We start from the raw sequence: 15448 nt of genomic DNA, 5'->3' as shown, positions 1-15448 counted from the left end.
TCCCTGGCCATTGGCCATGCTGGTTGAGGCTGATAGTGTTAGCAAAATCACTTAAATAATTCAGACGGAATCCAGAGAAAAAATCTTGATAACACTTTACTGAGCAAACTGAATTACAACAGTGTATAATTTGAGGAAAAAGGAACAGAGATTTTGTCTTTCAGTTCAGTCCTTGTCCATAGCAGCAGGGCTGTGGAGTTGATACGCCAAGCCTTTGACTACGACTCCTCTATTTTTCTACTGTCTGACTCCGACTCCAACTCCACCCAAAATTGCTTCCGACTCCACAGCCCTGGAAAGGGCTGTAAATGTCTTTTTAAATTGGAAGCTCTCATAGGAGCATTTTTATTGCTGCCTGAATATGCGCTGATCTTGGCATCACAGCATTTGTCTTCATCTGGGTCCTGTGTCATACACTGACACACAAAATGTTTTCCATCCTGAGTTATGGTGAAATGCTCAACTACAGCTGACTTCATGGGAAGCTTCTTTGACATTGTGAATTTATATTTTAAAAAAATTGTCAATCAAAATTTATTTTGAAGCCGGCGTTGGAGTCGGTACATTTCTACCAACTCCGACTCCACCCAAAATTGCTTCCGACTCTGACTCCATGACTCTTACTCTGACTCCACAGCCCTCCACAGCAGAGAGACACACAACCAAACATACAGGGGGAAAGTCCCCCAAGAACTGCACAGCCAATCAGAGCACATGCTGCTTCAGTGAAGATCATGCCACTCTGCCTGGTTGCTAAGTAACAGCTTCCCTTGGATAGCTGATTTACTGATAACAGGATTAACCCTTAAGTTACAAACAGAATGATCATAGGAAGGAGTTGGAGCCCAGCAACAGCTGGAGTGCAATAGGTTCTCCATCCTGTTTTATACAAATGGGAAAGACTTCATGCCTGTTTAGAATAGATGTCTCTGGAGAGCCTTTAGATTTCAGTGTGTTAGGCTTTTATAGGAATCTCTAGAGCCGTGTAGTCTGTAGACCATTGCTTATAATTTGATACTGTAAGAGAGACAGTATTCTTAGTCAATATACACGTGTGATCCAATTCCTATTCTTGTGTTCTGTATTCCATTAAAGGAAAACCAGACTTTTTGAGAGTGACAAAGTGTATGTAGGTAAGAATAAGCAGAAGAATGCTACCTAATAAATTAAACTGTGTGGTGTGTTTATTAGTTGTTAGGCACACAAATGATTCCATACAGAGCTTAGTTGTGTAGGTAGATATCAAGGTTCTGGAGACGATCCAAAATAGATGTCTAAGATGAAACATTGGATTTTTAAACTTGTTTGTTTAGGGCAGACATCAGGGAATCACTGACTGACTAATGTGAGTTTGCTTCTTAGCAGTTTTTGGCACAGAATGCTATATATGAATTCAGTCTAGTTTCTAAACTTATCTCTTGAAAAGTAGCTTGTTAAAGATGGAAATCCCATACATCCCTTGACTCTCATTTGTGTGCTATTTATTTCATTAGTGTGATAAGTCTCATTCAGAGTCTGTGGAAAGCTTTGAGAAGATCGATCTATGAAAAATCAAACTTACAGTAGACGTTATTATAAGGGAATTATACTTGATAATGAACTGTGGCACCTAAATGTGTCCCTGTTGCCTTGCCTACAGTGTTTTTCTGCCTCAGGCTTCATTTCATATTTATTTTTTATTTCAACAACTTATATACCACTGTGGTGTAGTGGTTAAGGTGTTGGACTATGACCTGGGAGACCAGGGTTCAAATCCCCACACAGCCATGAAGCTCACTGGGTGACCTTGGGCCAGTCACTGCCTCTCAGCCTCAGAGGAAGGCAATGGTAAACCCCCTCTGAATACCGCTTACCATGAAAACCCTATTCGTAGGGTCGCCCATAAGTCGGAATCGACTTGAAGGCAGTCCATTTCCATTTTCAACACCATAGTTTCTAAGTGGTGTACAGCAAAGCTACAAAAGAGAGACAGCGGATAAAACCAATTAATATTAATCTTAAAAACAGAAGAGCTTAATTTGAAAGCCTGCTGATATTTATTTTGACAATATTTAGTGGCTAAGACAAATGCATTTTTAAGATGCAGAGTGGAATCTGGACAGTGCTGTATCAGAAAATGTACTTAATCTCTCCCACATTGAAGTGAATTTGGGTGAAGAATTGAGAGTGGTCGAGCTGCAGAGGAAAACTTGACTGTATTTCAGAAGAAAAGAAATCAATTCCCTGTTATGAATATATGAAACTACCTTAAAGCAAATTAGACCACGACTCTGTCTAGCCTAGTATTGCCTACTTTGAGCAGCACTGGGTTTTCAGACTCCCCAATGGATCTTTCTCAGACCTGCTACCTGAATCCTTTTAAATGGAGAAACCAAGGATTTAACCTGGGATTTTCTATATGCATGTTCTATACTACTATGTGTGTTTGTGTTACAGAAGTATATAGTATATATGCCCAAGTATGTATGTGTACACAACTGAAGGACTTCTCTGGCCTGGACACCCTTTTAGCATTTTTATAGCATGTACCACACTATAGATGTCATCTGTTCACATGTTGTATTTAGGATTCAGTTACTACTCTGAACAGTTGCTGCTCATTTTGTCTTATGTTAACTAATGGTAATTGCAATAGTTACCTCTGTGCTCAGGTTGCTTGTGTTAGGGAGTGGGTGGCATCCTGTTGGAGTCCTCAGACTCCCAAATGATGTGGGAGAATTAAGCACTTGATATCCTTATAAAACCCTTTACAAATAAATATGTGTGAGTCATTCACTTGGTTAAAACTAGAAAGTTTAGACTTAAAGATAAGATGCTTCTGAGCAGGATTTTCCCTATGTAGTGTTTTTATGTACTGTCATTTTCATGATAGTGTTTAATCTGAATTCAAATTTTTGCTTTAACCTAATTTCTGGTATTGAATGAAAAACATTTTTCATTGTTATTAGCAGAAATGTTTTTGAAACCACAAGAAGGTAGTAGCAATTCGTAAATGCAATGGATGCCTGAAAGCTTTGCTGCTCATTTTTTTACAGCTTGTATTTAAAGGTTTGGGGTACATTCAAAAGGTGCTGAATGAATGGTAAATGATACTGAGTGTCACGATGGCAGTGTGGTATAATTCTACATTTAATTTACACATGCTTATTGAAAATTAGCATACTGTAAAAAGAGTATTGACATTCAGCACGTGGCAGGTGGACAAACTATGATTTTATATCACTTTGAACAATTTATATAAGATTACATATAATCTTACATGAATGTCAGCAGTTCATTGAGATAACAGCCAGATAGTGTTTGCCAGCACCTATAGAGACATTTAGTTCCTTTGTAAAACCTATCATGATGTGGGTCTTGTTCTCACTGAAGTGTTAACCCTGTGTTTACCCTGTACAGGAATACCCCACTTATACGGACCTTCACTTTACGGACACTTGCAAGTACGGACATATTTACAGTAGCACCATTCCCCTGTTTACGTATGCTTGCTTCGCAAGAACGGACACTTAACGGCATGATGCCACCGCCCAATCAGTTTCCAACTACAAACTTTTTCTTCAAATAAGGCCTACTGTGTTTATTTTAGTTATAAATGTGTTATTTACATCAGTTATGCCCGTATATGACAATTGCAGTGCAGTATATGCATCAATAAGTGAAAAAAGGTATTGCTTCACTTTAAGTACATTTTCGGTTTACGTACTCGCTCTGGACCCATTGCGTACGTTAAGGTGGGTATTCCTGTACTACTTTAGACTGCAGATTGCATAAAAATTCTCCTTCATATAGAGGCACCCCCTGTACATTGATTACTGACATGTTAGGATCCTCCTTCATGTGTTAATCATGTGGAAGGTGTAGCATGGTTGCACTTCTGGCGCCATCTCCAATATCACCAGCTTCCTTGTCCCTTCCTTGTTTGCAGTAGGGAAGCTTATGTGTGTAGACAATGCATCAGGGTACCTAGAGATCCTGTGTGATTAATCTGTCAAGGAAGCTATGGATAATTCCAGAATGCTTCAGTCATGTTAGACCTTAGCTGTATTCTGAAGTGGTTCCATCCAAGCAAATATGACCAGATTTCCTGGAAATCTAAGGATGGATTTCAGGGACATTGCTAGACTGTTTTACATTTTAAGAAAGGAGAGGTAGTGGATGTGAATAGTAGCTCTTATCTGAATCCATTCCGATAAGACACATTCTGATAATTAAACCATGATTTCTATTTGGTTCATCCACCAAAGAAGAACCTTAAGTGCTTGAAATACATCAGAATTGTTCATCATTTGTATGTACAGTAAATATGTCTGCCTACCTTTCTGTTTTAGCCTGAGATTTAGATGGAGCACCGTTTTCATTTGCAGCGATCAATTTTGTCAAATACCATCAAATCATCACATGCCTGCAAAAAGCATACTTCATGATTTTACAATTTAAATCTTTGTCCTTGGGCACTATGATGAAATAAAATAGATGAGAAGAAGGTTGCTCCCTGTTCAAAAGTATTTTCTTCCATATTCCTGAAAATAGATTTTCTGTCATTCTTGGTTATGAAAATAAAGGTATTGGAGAAGAACTTGAATGAATTTTTAAACTACTTGTGCATTGCCTAGAGACCTGTATATATACCACATATGCATCCATGCAGTAGGCAATAATACTGTTTTGAGTTTGGCTGGCTTGATCACTGTGAATGAGTGTCTAGGGTCTTTGTTTTGTCAGTGCTAATGTTTTTTAATGACTCTGGATGGTCCCCTGAATGGGCGATTCATGTACAGGATTTGGGTCTCTGACCAGTGCTCTCCAGGGTTGTGCATGAAGGAGCTGAGAGTTTCTGGTGGAGTTAGCTGAAACTGAGGGTACAGCCATGAAGAGCTGCACAAGTTGCTTTCTGGGAAACTGAAGCTGGCTCAGATGTCTGTATTGAAAAGTATACAAGTGGAGACTTGCAACAACATTTTGCAGTTTATTCCTAGTGCATAATAGCAGTGTTCTTGATCACATCTTGAGTCAGCCTGAAACAGGAACCTGTAACACTATTGGAGGACTTTTTTTGGAGGGAGGGAATGGAAGAGAGTTTAGGAGGGTAAAAGGACACATTTGTCTTTTGCCACCTTTCTGAAATCTTCTCCACTATGCTATGACACCTAGTTGATGATGGACTACATTCACATCAGCGCCCAGCTAGCATGGCAAATGGTCAGGAATAATGAGAGTACTTGTAGTCCAATAACACCTGAAGAGACACAGGTTTAACATCCTTGTGCTAATTAGTACTAAAAGGCTTAGATTCAGGGATTGAAAGCTTAATTGGTGTGAATTAAAAACTTAAAAACTTCATGGCATGCTACCCTGCACCTAATTTTGCCTGTTTGATGATGCTATAAGCTGAGGGGGCTTGAGGAGATCAATCCTTTACTCCTCTTTTCTATCCCCCCCCCCCAGCCCCAGTGGATGCTCAATTGCGCCTCAGCATTCCATGGCTCCCGGAGACTACCAATCATGCTGAAGGCCACCAATTGTTAGATTTTTTTTTTGCTAATGAATATGTTTTTGTATGCTTCAGAGTCCCTGAGGTTGCAGAAGACGCTATTTTGTCTGCAGGTGGCCTGTTTCACTGACAAAATGACAGGCAAACCAAGTTTGATATCAAAAGGAATGTGGGGATCCAACACTAGCTTGCTCGATATTTGGTGGTCATTTGGAAGTCTCATTTCTCACTTTGAAGGAAGTGGAAAAAGGCCTGCATGGGTGGTTAACATTTGATTAAACCACAGAGACTTCAGACAGAAACAGAATTGTAAAATGACATGAAGGATAATTGGCTTGTAAATCTTACTTGCACACTAAATTGGTTTAGGGGACATCATTCCTAATTCATGGATAGAGAAGAGTGCCATGGGATTGTGTATTCTGTCTCCCTTCTGTGCAAAATCTGCCTACGGTTTTCCCTTGCTGGCCATAAGTATGGCAATGGCTTCTGACTGAACCATGATTAATGCTAAGCCTAGTTTGCTATTAACTAGGACTGAAACAAGTATTTCAGACCAACTTTGTGAAAATGGAAAAAAATGGACTGCCTTCAAGTCGATCCCAATTTATGGTGACCGTATGAATAGGGTTTTCATGGTAATTGGTATTCAGAGGGGGTTTCATCATTGCCTCCCTCTGAGGCTGAGAGGCAGTGACTGGCCCAAGGTCACCCAGTGAGGTTCATGGCTGTGTGTGGATTTGAATCCTGGTCTCCCAGGTCGTAGTTTGAAGCTGGTTTTAAATCCCTTGAGAGTTAACAAAGTCTAGTTTAGCATTCACCACAGCTTAGGTTGCTGCTGATATAAACCTTTACTGTGGTTTAGGCTGGTAGAGGGAATTTATGTGGAGGGAAAGGAGCATTCAGTTTCATGATCTGCTCTTATAATCTGATATAGTCAAAGATTCTTTATATTCTGTTTGCACAGCTACGTGATAAGTAATGCATTTCCATTAATACTTTGAATCCAGTCTTTTATTTAACAGCTCACCTGGTAGTCATAGGTGATAAGGAATTCCATACAGGCAAGTGAGTAGGGTGACTTCTTCCACAGCTAGCATGGAAACCAAATGAGCTGACTGAAAAGTGACAAATCTCTCTGTCCTTCTGGAGACCAGGGCTTGAATCCCCACACAGCCATGAAGCTCACTGTCACTGCCTCTCAGCCTCTGACGGAGGCAATGGTAAACCCCCTCTGAATACCGCTTACCATGAAAACCTTATTCGTAGGGTCGCCATAAGTCGGAATCGACTTGAAGGCAGTCCACTTCCTACAGCCTGCTAAGAGGCTAGTAGTCTATATGTCCATGCTATTAGCCTTAGCAGGCTAGTAAATAGTTTTGCAGGTTAGCAACTTTTATAGACAGGTTTAATTTATATTGCACCAGTTCTTGTCAGTTTGCATTTTTGGCACTTCACATAAAAATGCTAAAGTGCACCCATATTGTAAACAAATATTTTCAAAAGGGAAAAGGATAGAAAATTGGAAATGTACCAAACAGGAAATATAACAGTGAATCTTCTTTTATTATCATGCAAATAACATTTGGAATTCAGATACATTTTATTAAGAATTAAAATGTAAATGTACTGCCTTCAAGTCGATTTCAACTTATGGCGACCCTGTGAATAGGGTTTTCATGAGGCTGAGAGTCAGTGACTGGCCCAAGGTCACTCAGTGAGCTTCATGGCTATGTGGGGATTTGAACCGTGGTCTCCCAGGTCATAGTCCAACACCAATTAAGAGGCAGCAATGGCAGATTCTGAAATGAAAGGACACTGTAGAATTCTATTTTGCCATAGCAAAAGTCTTGCTGCTTATCAGGTTGACATATTAGGCTGCAGTCCTAATCCCAATTACCTGGGAATGAGCACCGTTGAATTCAGTAGGCTTTATTTCTGAGTAGACATGGTTAGAATTGCAGCCTAAGTCTCTGTGATGTTTATGAAGACTCTAGACTCTAATTCTTGCTGGTATTCTAAAGAAACATGAATAATTGTGGACTAGTCCATCTTAAAGTTTGGAATTTTAAATAAATGACTGTATGCAAATATGGGACCTATGCTGACCTTCATAAGTATTAATCTCTGTACAGAAGTTATGCTCTGTCTGAGTCTGTAAACCTGGGAGTAGGCACCTTTGAATTTACAACTGCATTGCAAACATAGCTGGCATCCAAGCACAGACAGTCAGGAGGTCTAACATAGCACTCTAGTTTATAAGTTCATGAGCGGATTACTTTGCTAAATGTTTTGTTTGACTTTTGAAATCATGTTTAAAACCTGTAGCATGGTAACTTGCAAGAAGAAAAGGAGTAGCCTCTGCATTTGGGTATTTATTGTGATATAGTTCCAGGTAACCAACATATTCGAAAAGCAGGAGTGCTTAATCTGATTTAGTGAAAAGAGACCCCAAAGCTGTAAAATAATGCTGCTAGTTGCTACTAATCTGCAATTGCAGTCATTGTTCTCTTCTGTCGCTCCTTTATATGAAGAAGAAAGAAATGAAGGATTAAAAGTAGTGCGTGAGGTATTAGTTTAATGTTACCACTGGCTAGGTTTTGGAAAAGGAAATAATAAATTCTTGGCTGGCACTGAGACTGCTAAAGAACTCCTGCTAACTGTATGTTATTTATGGCATCCTCCTAAACTTTTATGTCTTCTGTTCCTGTCCTTTCATATGTTTCACATTTATTTATATATGTGCTTTAATACATAACTTTATGGATAGTCACTGCCAACAAAAGCTGAGACTGTCTTAATAGCCAAGGATGTAATGTGCTAATGAGAATAAGATCAAGGGAGGCAGAAGTATTTTTGTATGTAAATATCTGGGGAAAAATCCCCACCTTTTAACATATTTGGAAAGGTAATTATTTGACAGTCCTGACTAGTATAAGGCATCTAGTACCTTGTGAAAGGTTTGTCCACATGCACTGGGGTGTCATAGGATAGTATTCAGCACTTCAAAAGAGCTACAGCACTCTGTCTCTTATTGGTGACCCTTCAAAAAAGGAGATGAAAAGGTCAAAGGAATTGGGTGGATGCATATATGAATTTTGTGTACCAATGCTGCATCCCATGTTATCTTACACATGCTATGAGGTACATGTCCAGAATAACCAGAGTGGTGATTTAATTCTAGAAGTAAAGCTCTAGCTGAATAGTAATGGTTTTGAAGGAGATAAGGATGTGCTGGATTGAGGGAGGGGCCAACTGGGGCAGTTTGCCCTGAGTCCCTGCAAAGCAAGAAATCCCCTCCTTCCACATTGCTCACCAGAATTCATGGTATTTTGTTTAAAATGGAGTATTTCAGGGGTCACCAACCTTTCTGGACCAGTGAGCACATTTTGAACTTTGAGAGTGTGTTATGGGCACCAGTCACAAAATAGCTTTTTGGATGAGTTTCAGTCGGTGCAGCTTGAGGAAGATGCTTGGACTGGTGCGTGCAACCACGTCGGTACTCGACCCTTGCCCTTCTTGGCTAGTTAAAGCTAGCCGGGCTGGAACTGCCGGCTGGGCCAAGGAAGTGATCAATGCCTCCTTGAGTGAGGGAGTTGTCCCTCGTTGTCTCAAGGAGGCTGTAGTGAGACCTCTCTTGAAGAGGTCGTCCTTGGACCCAGATAATTTGAACAACTATCGACCGGTAGCGAATGTTCCATTTCTGGGCAAGGTCTTGGAACGGGTGGTTGCCAGCCAGCTCCAGGCGCTCTTGGATGAAACCGATTATCTAGATCCGTTTCAATCCGGTTTTAGGCCCGGTTTTGGCACAGAAACAGCCTTGGTCGCCCTGTACGATGACCTTTGTCGGGAGAGGGACAGGGGGAGTGTAACTCTGTTGATTCTCCTTGATCTCTCAGCTGCTTTTGATACCATCGACCATGGTATCCTTCTGGAGAGACTCGCGGAGTTGGGAGTTGGGGGTACTGCTTGGCAGTGGCTCCGCTCCTACTTGGTGGATCGTCTCCAGGAGGTAGTGCTTGGGGAACATTGCTCGATACCCTGGACTCTCCATTGTGGAGTCCCTCAGGGATCGGTTCTGTCCCCCATGCTTTTCAACATCTACATGAAGCCTCTGGGTGCGGTCATCCGGAGTTTTGGAGTGCGTTGCCATCAGTATGCTGATGACACGCAACTCTATTACTCCTTTCCATCTGCTTCAGGTGAGGCTGTTGATGTGCTGAACCGTTGCCTGGCCGCGATAATGGACTGGATGGGAGCTAATAAACTGAAACTCAATCCAGACAAGACTGACATGCTGTTGGTGAGTGCCTTTTCCGCTCAGATGGAGGATGTTCATCCTGTTCTGGATGGGGTTACACTCCCCCTGAAGGAACAGGTTCGTAGTCTGGGGGTTCTTTTCGACCCTTCCTTGTCACTCGAGGCTCAGGTAGCCTCGGTGGCTCGGAATGCGTTTTACCATCTTCATTTGGTAGCCCAACTATGCCCCTATCTTGGCGGTGATGACCTCGCCTCAGTTGTTCATGCTCTAGTGACCTCTAGATTGGATTACTGTAATGCACTCTACATGGGGCTGCCCTTGAAGACGGTTGGGAAGCTGCAGCTAGTGCAAAACGCAGCAGCCAGACTACTGACGAGGACCAAGCGGTCCTCACATATTACACCTGTTCTGGCCCGTTTGCACTGGTTGCCGATTTGTTTCCGGGCCAGATTCAAGGTGCTGGTATTGACCTATAAAGCCTTACATGGTGTGGGCCCGCAATATCTGATGGAACGCCTCTCCCGCTATGAACCTACCCGTACACTTCGTTCGACATCTAAGGCCCTCCTCCGAGTACCGTCTCACCGAGAGGCTCGGAGGGTAATGACAAGATCTAGGGCCTTTTCGGTGGTGGCCCCCGAATTGTGGAACAGTCTCCCCGAGGAGGTACGCCTGGCGCCTACGCTGCTATCCTTTCGGCACCAGGCTAAAACCTTCCTATTCTCCCAGGCATTTTAATATATTTCTATGTATTTTACTGTTTTAATGTTTTAGCTATGCTAATATCATTTAGTGTTATTATGAATTTGTATTTTTATCTGTGATTTTGTTCATTTATTGTATTATTGTATGTTGTACACCGCCCAGGGAACCATTGGCTATGGGCGGTTTATAAATGAAATTAAATAAATAAATAAATAAGTAGCTGCCATGGGGTCTTGGCATAACACAAAATTAGAAGGAAGTACAGTCATGGTGAAACTTTTGCCATAATTGTATTTCCATAGTAGGAAAGGCTTAACCTTTTGAATTTCTGCCTACCATACAGCTGTTAAAGTCACAAGAACTGTGCTTTTCCCCAATGAAGGTGTTGGTGACCCCTGGTGTATTCAAGTATAAGGTGGTAGAATGGGACCAGTTCCTCACCACCATGAAGTAAATATTATACATAGTTGTGTATGAAACAAAGATACACTAATTTGAGTCTTAAGTGATTATTTAAAGAAGGTGTGGGGAATTCTGGTCATACAGATTTTTGATTTATTTATTAGATTTATATCCCACCTTTCCTCCCAGTAGGAAACCAGGGCGGCATCCAGATGTTGTTGAACTACAACTCCCATCATTCCTGGCCATTGGTCATGCTTGCTGGGGTTAATAGGAGTTGTAGTTCATCAACATCTGTAGGGCCAAGGGTTCACCACACCTGATTTAAAGCACTGATATGTGTAAAATCTGGTTAAGGAAAGGTTAAAAGAATTATTTCCCCTCCTTTGATCAAACTAAATCTGGCTGCAAAATGTGTGCTTTAGATACTAGAATGGAAGGGGGCTGCTTATTAGCTAGGCTGGCACCCCAAATGTAAGAGAGTCTAAACCAGGGTTGAGCAGATTTCAGACTTTTTGGTTTTACTTTCTTGTTTACAAGGACCCCAAGAGCCACCAGCCAAAGTCAAGTCTAAATGACATCTCAGCGTGTTCTGAGCCTAGGAATTTGTTTTCAGTACCTGAACTGGGTTCACAGTCTTTTCACACACAAGTCTGCTCTTTGCTGGCTTTCTTTATTCAGCAACCTAATTTATGTGGAAAAAGTTGTTTGGTTGCTGCTATTGCTAAACAATTGGGAGTTAGAAACTCTTACTGATCTATGGGAAACTGCTCAGAGATCTACCAGTAGATTGTAATCTATATTGTGCCCACCCCGATCTAAACCATTATAAGGTAACATCTTTCTTTGTGTCTGGGCAGCAATAGAAATAAAGTCTGCCTGACCATTCCTGTGATTGGCCCAGCCTAAGAAGCTCTGATTACACAGTGCGTTAAGGAAGGATTCTGTGGCAGAGCTGGTAGGCTGTTGTCACAGAAAGAATTCCTGGATGTGAAGAAAGAGTGATGAGTAGTTAGTGAGTGCCATCTAACATTTCCAGGCAAGGTGACATGGAGAGCATTTTTTGTTGCATTTGCCACAGGGCAAGGGTTAGGAGTGATGTGAGGCCAGGTCTTAAAGAAAAATGAGAAGTGGAGAAGGGCATAACCAGAAGACCTGTGAGACTGAGTCTCAGGAAGCTGGTCAGAAAGAAGCTGTTTCAGAAGAGGCTTGGTATTTTAAGGAGATACTTGGGAGAATCACAGTTTTATTCCTATACCCTTATCTCCATGTAAGAAAGAAGGAAGTACGTCTATCTGTCCGGGACAGCAAAAAGAGGAAGCAGAGGAGAGAAAAAAGGTTGAGATGAAAGGAGAGGTGGAGACTGAATAATTTTGGATTGGTAGTAAAAGAAAATTACAAAGGTAGAACTGGAATGGGTGATGTGGGTGGCATGTTGTTTGAAGAGGATAAAGAATACTCTGGTTACGATAATGTCACAAAGGAAACAAGCAGTAATGTAGAAGGTGATTGTGAAAATGAGTTGACATTGGTGGTACAAGCTGAAGTGGAATATAGCATCAGATGAAAAAAAAAAGCATGTCTGTGATGTCTGTGGTCTCCCGGTATTATAAACACACAGGTGTCCTTATAGGAGGCAGCAGTAAAGCTGCAAGAATCTCACCTGCCCCAGACCCCATAGGCAGACTTTGTTGAAATTTTTCTTTTAATTTCTTTTCTTCCTAATCTGTGGGGTAGTGGGGGTGAAAATTAAACATCCTGAACATTAGGATGGGATGAGAGGTGTTTCTGAGGATTTTGGGATGTGTGGTTTGGATTACATTTCTTTACAGATCAGGTAATTGAAGGTAGGCTTTCTTGCTAGTGAAGAGGCTCACCAGTTCTGCAGTTTTCCTGTGACCATGTTGCTGTTCCTGCGTCAGATCATCATGGCGACAACGCTAGCCCAACCATGATGATTTGACACAGGAACAGCAAAACAGATAGAAGGAAATCAGAAGAACATTGGGACGATGGGAAGGCACACCACTGCTGATTGTGGCTAGCAAGTCTTCCTTTTAAAAGCATTAGGCGAGGGGAAGCCTATCCTTATCAACTCATCTGTAAAGTCGCGTAAGGCAAGTTGCATCACAAAAAATTCTTAGAAATTCACCCACCCAGCCAGAAATGGAAATACATTTTCTCTGTATTTTCATAGTGGGATGATACTGTGGAAAGGGGGAGGAAACATTGGCCCAGCCTGAGAAGGAGATGCATCACTAATTACTTCTAATCTTTTTTTCTCCCCCAGAATAATGGTTCTTTGGTCTGGTGCCAGAATCACAAACAGTGTTCAAAGGTATGAAACTTTAAACTTTTCAAAAAAAGTTATACAGTGCAAAAGTTAACCATTGTTGTGCTTTATTGTGTATGGGTTGCTGTACACTATATTTCCTATAGTGCATTTCTTTTCCTACAACAAAACTCTAAAATCTTGTTGACAAGATTTGTTGTATATTAATATAACACTGATTAATATCTGAAAAATTAAATGTTAAGAACTTCATGGTTCCATTGAGTTCAGTGGCACATCTTGGCTTTCTTCCATTTGAAATCAATGGGAGATATCCAATGTTAGTCAGACTCAGAGTACACTCATTAAAATCAATTGAGTTCAATAACTTGTTTTCACGTGTAAAGCTAAGCATATAATGCAAAGCATGGCTTTGGTGCAAACATGCTGGCTCCCAGGGATGAGATTGCAGTCACTTTGCCACTGCCTGGACCTTTTAGCTCAGTGTGATGTGGCAGCTAAACCGAGGTATGGCTTAGTGTGTTGTCCAAACGTGGCTACAGAGCATGATTAAGGGGGAAGAGAGCCTGGGTTTGGATGACACACTAAGCCAAACTTTGGCTCAGCTGCCACATTGCACTGAGCCAAACCTTGATTTAGTTGCTGTGGTGAGCTAAAAGCAAAGCAGGTGTGTGATCCTCTCCAAGAGCGAGCACATTTGTGTGATCTCAGTAAGATGTGCAAACCAGGCAGTAAGTCTACTATGAGTATGACTTAGTTGGATATCACCCAGAGGGATTTCACAGGGCTTTACTAGTGCTGGATTGGGCCTGTTAATTTTACGTGATCTAAAATGAGCCTAATATTTATCCTACAAGCAGTGTTTCTCAAGAAAGGAGAAGCAGGACAGCTGATCCTGTTAAAAAACAAACAAAAAACACCCCTTCAATCACATTCAAAGGTATTTTTGGACACCATATATTTTATGCTAGTCAGTGATTTAATTTCTTTGGAGCTTTCTTCTAGTCTTACTATTGCCTTTCTGTGTGTGTTGACTTTTTGACCCTCAAAAGATTAGAGTGCAAGTGAGCTAATAACCATTTGATTCTACCGGAAAAGCATCTTGCTAAGTTGCCTGGAGAGAAGCAGCAAGGATTGTTTAGCTCAGGGTCGGAGTGGAACTACAGGGCTTAGCCACTGACTGCTCTTTTCATTCCCATATAATCCTGAGTGCATCTATTCCCTGTTTTAGAATTTCACCTGCAAAACACTTCAATCAATGTTGCAAAAATGGCGAGGAAAATATTTATTTAGCCCAAATTTCCATGATTTCATAATGGTACTTGCACTGTAGTATGCCGAAAGCAATATATTTATAGCTATATATATTGGGGATCATAATTTCCAGAAGCTATGTGGTGGTGTAAGGAGTGATATTCAGTGAAGAACAGCATTATTTGTTGTATGAACTGAGACATTTGGCAGTAGTTGTTGATTGACTGACCTGATGGCAAGGCCAAAAGGCTATTCATAGTATTCAGAACAGAGAAGATTTTGTGAAAGAAAAGCTAACAAAGGATACAAATGCAGCAGCCAAATAAACATTCTGTCTTGGAAAAACAAGTATAATTTCTTTGTAGAGAGTTCATGCTCTAAAATGCTGTCTGTGAGCTGTTCTTCAGGCTTCCAACTGAGTTCGTCCTAGAGAGAATGCAGGTGGAAAGATGAGTTAATGATCTAAACAATTAGAGATTTACTGCACCCTTCCATCTGTCAAAGTCCACTAAAATAAAAGCGCACAGTTTTCATTTGTGCCTCCAGCATCAAGCTCAGCCTGAAATCATGTCATGATTTGCCCTGCCCCACGGTACTGTCATTCTTATGGTAAGTGTTCCATGTTTTCATGCTGGGAAACTTCTATCGAAAACGTTAGTGTGCATTTGAGGGGATTGTTTTCTTGTAGTAGTGGGAAAACCCTTTTTTAAAAAAACCCAATACAATTCCATGAGCAGCCATTTCTTTTGGAAGGTATTCTGAGCTGCTGTTGTATGCTTTATAAAATTGCTCCACAGCTGTAAAATGTAAAAGTCATGCAAGGTTGTAACTTGATAGGTCATAAACAATGGGCATTACTCAACTACTCTTATTTGCTAGTACTTGAGTTAGCGCTAGCGCAACAGTGTTCATCCCCTTTCCTGACCCACACCCACCCTACGCCATCCCCAAATTGGCTTTGGAGAGTTGGGAGAACCCCCAGAACAGATCTAGAAGCTGCACAGGGAGGAGAGGGGGAGATTGTTCCATTGGGCAAAGA

The 15448-nt window shown here is 41.2% G+C and overlaps 1 protein-coding gene across 1 annotated transcript in view; it reads left to right on the top strand.

Annotated features, from left to right (window-relative positions):
* The window catches only part of ANOS1 (anosmin 1), a 133327-nt gene that overhangs the window by 12295 nt on the left and 105584 nt on the right, over positions 1-15448 (top strand). The window contains exon 2 of the mRNA XM_061627073.1: positions 13153-13200. Within this exon, the coding sequence (XP_061483057.1) occupies positions 13153-13200 (48 nt within the window). The remainder of the gene's footprint in view (positions 1-13152; positions 13201-15448) is intronic.

Source organism: Rhineura floridana, chromosome 5, assembly GCF_030035675.1.
Source record: "Rhineura floridana isolate rRhiFlo1 chromosome 5, rRhiFlo1.hap2, whole genome shotgun sequence".
In the NCBI taxonomy this organism is placed as follows: domain Eukaryota; kingdom Metazoa; phylum Chordata; class Lepidosauria; order Squamata; family Rhineuridae; genus Rhineura; species Rhineura floridana.
This window is presented reverse-complemented; position numbering and strand designations above follow the sequence as displayed.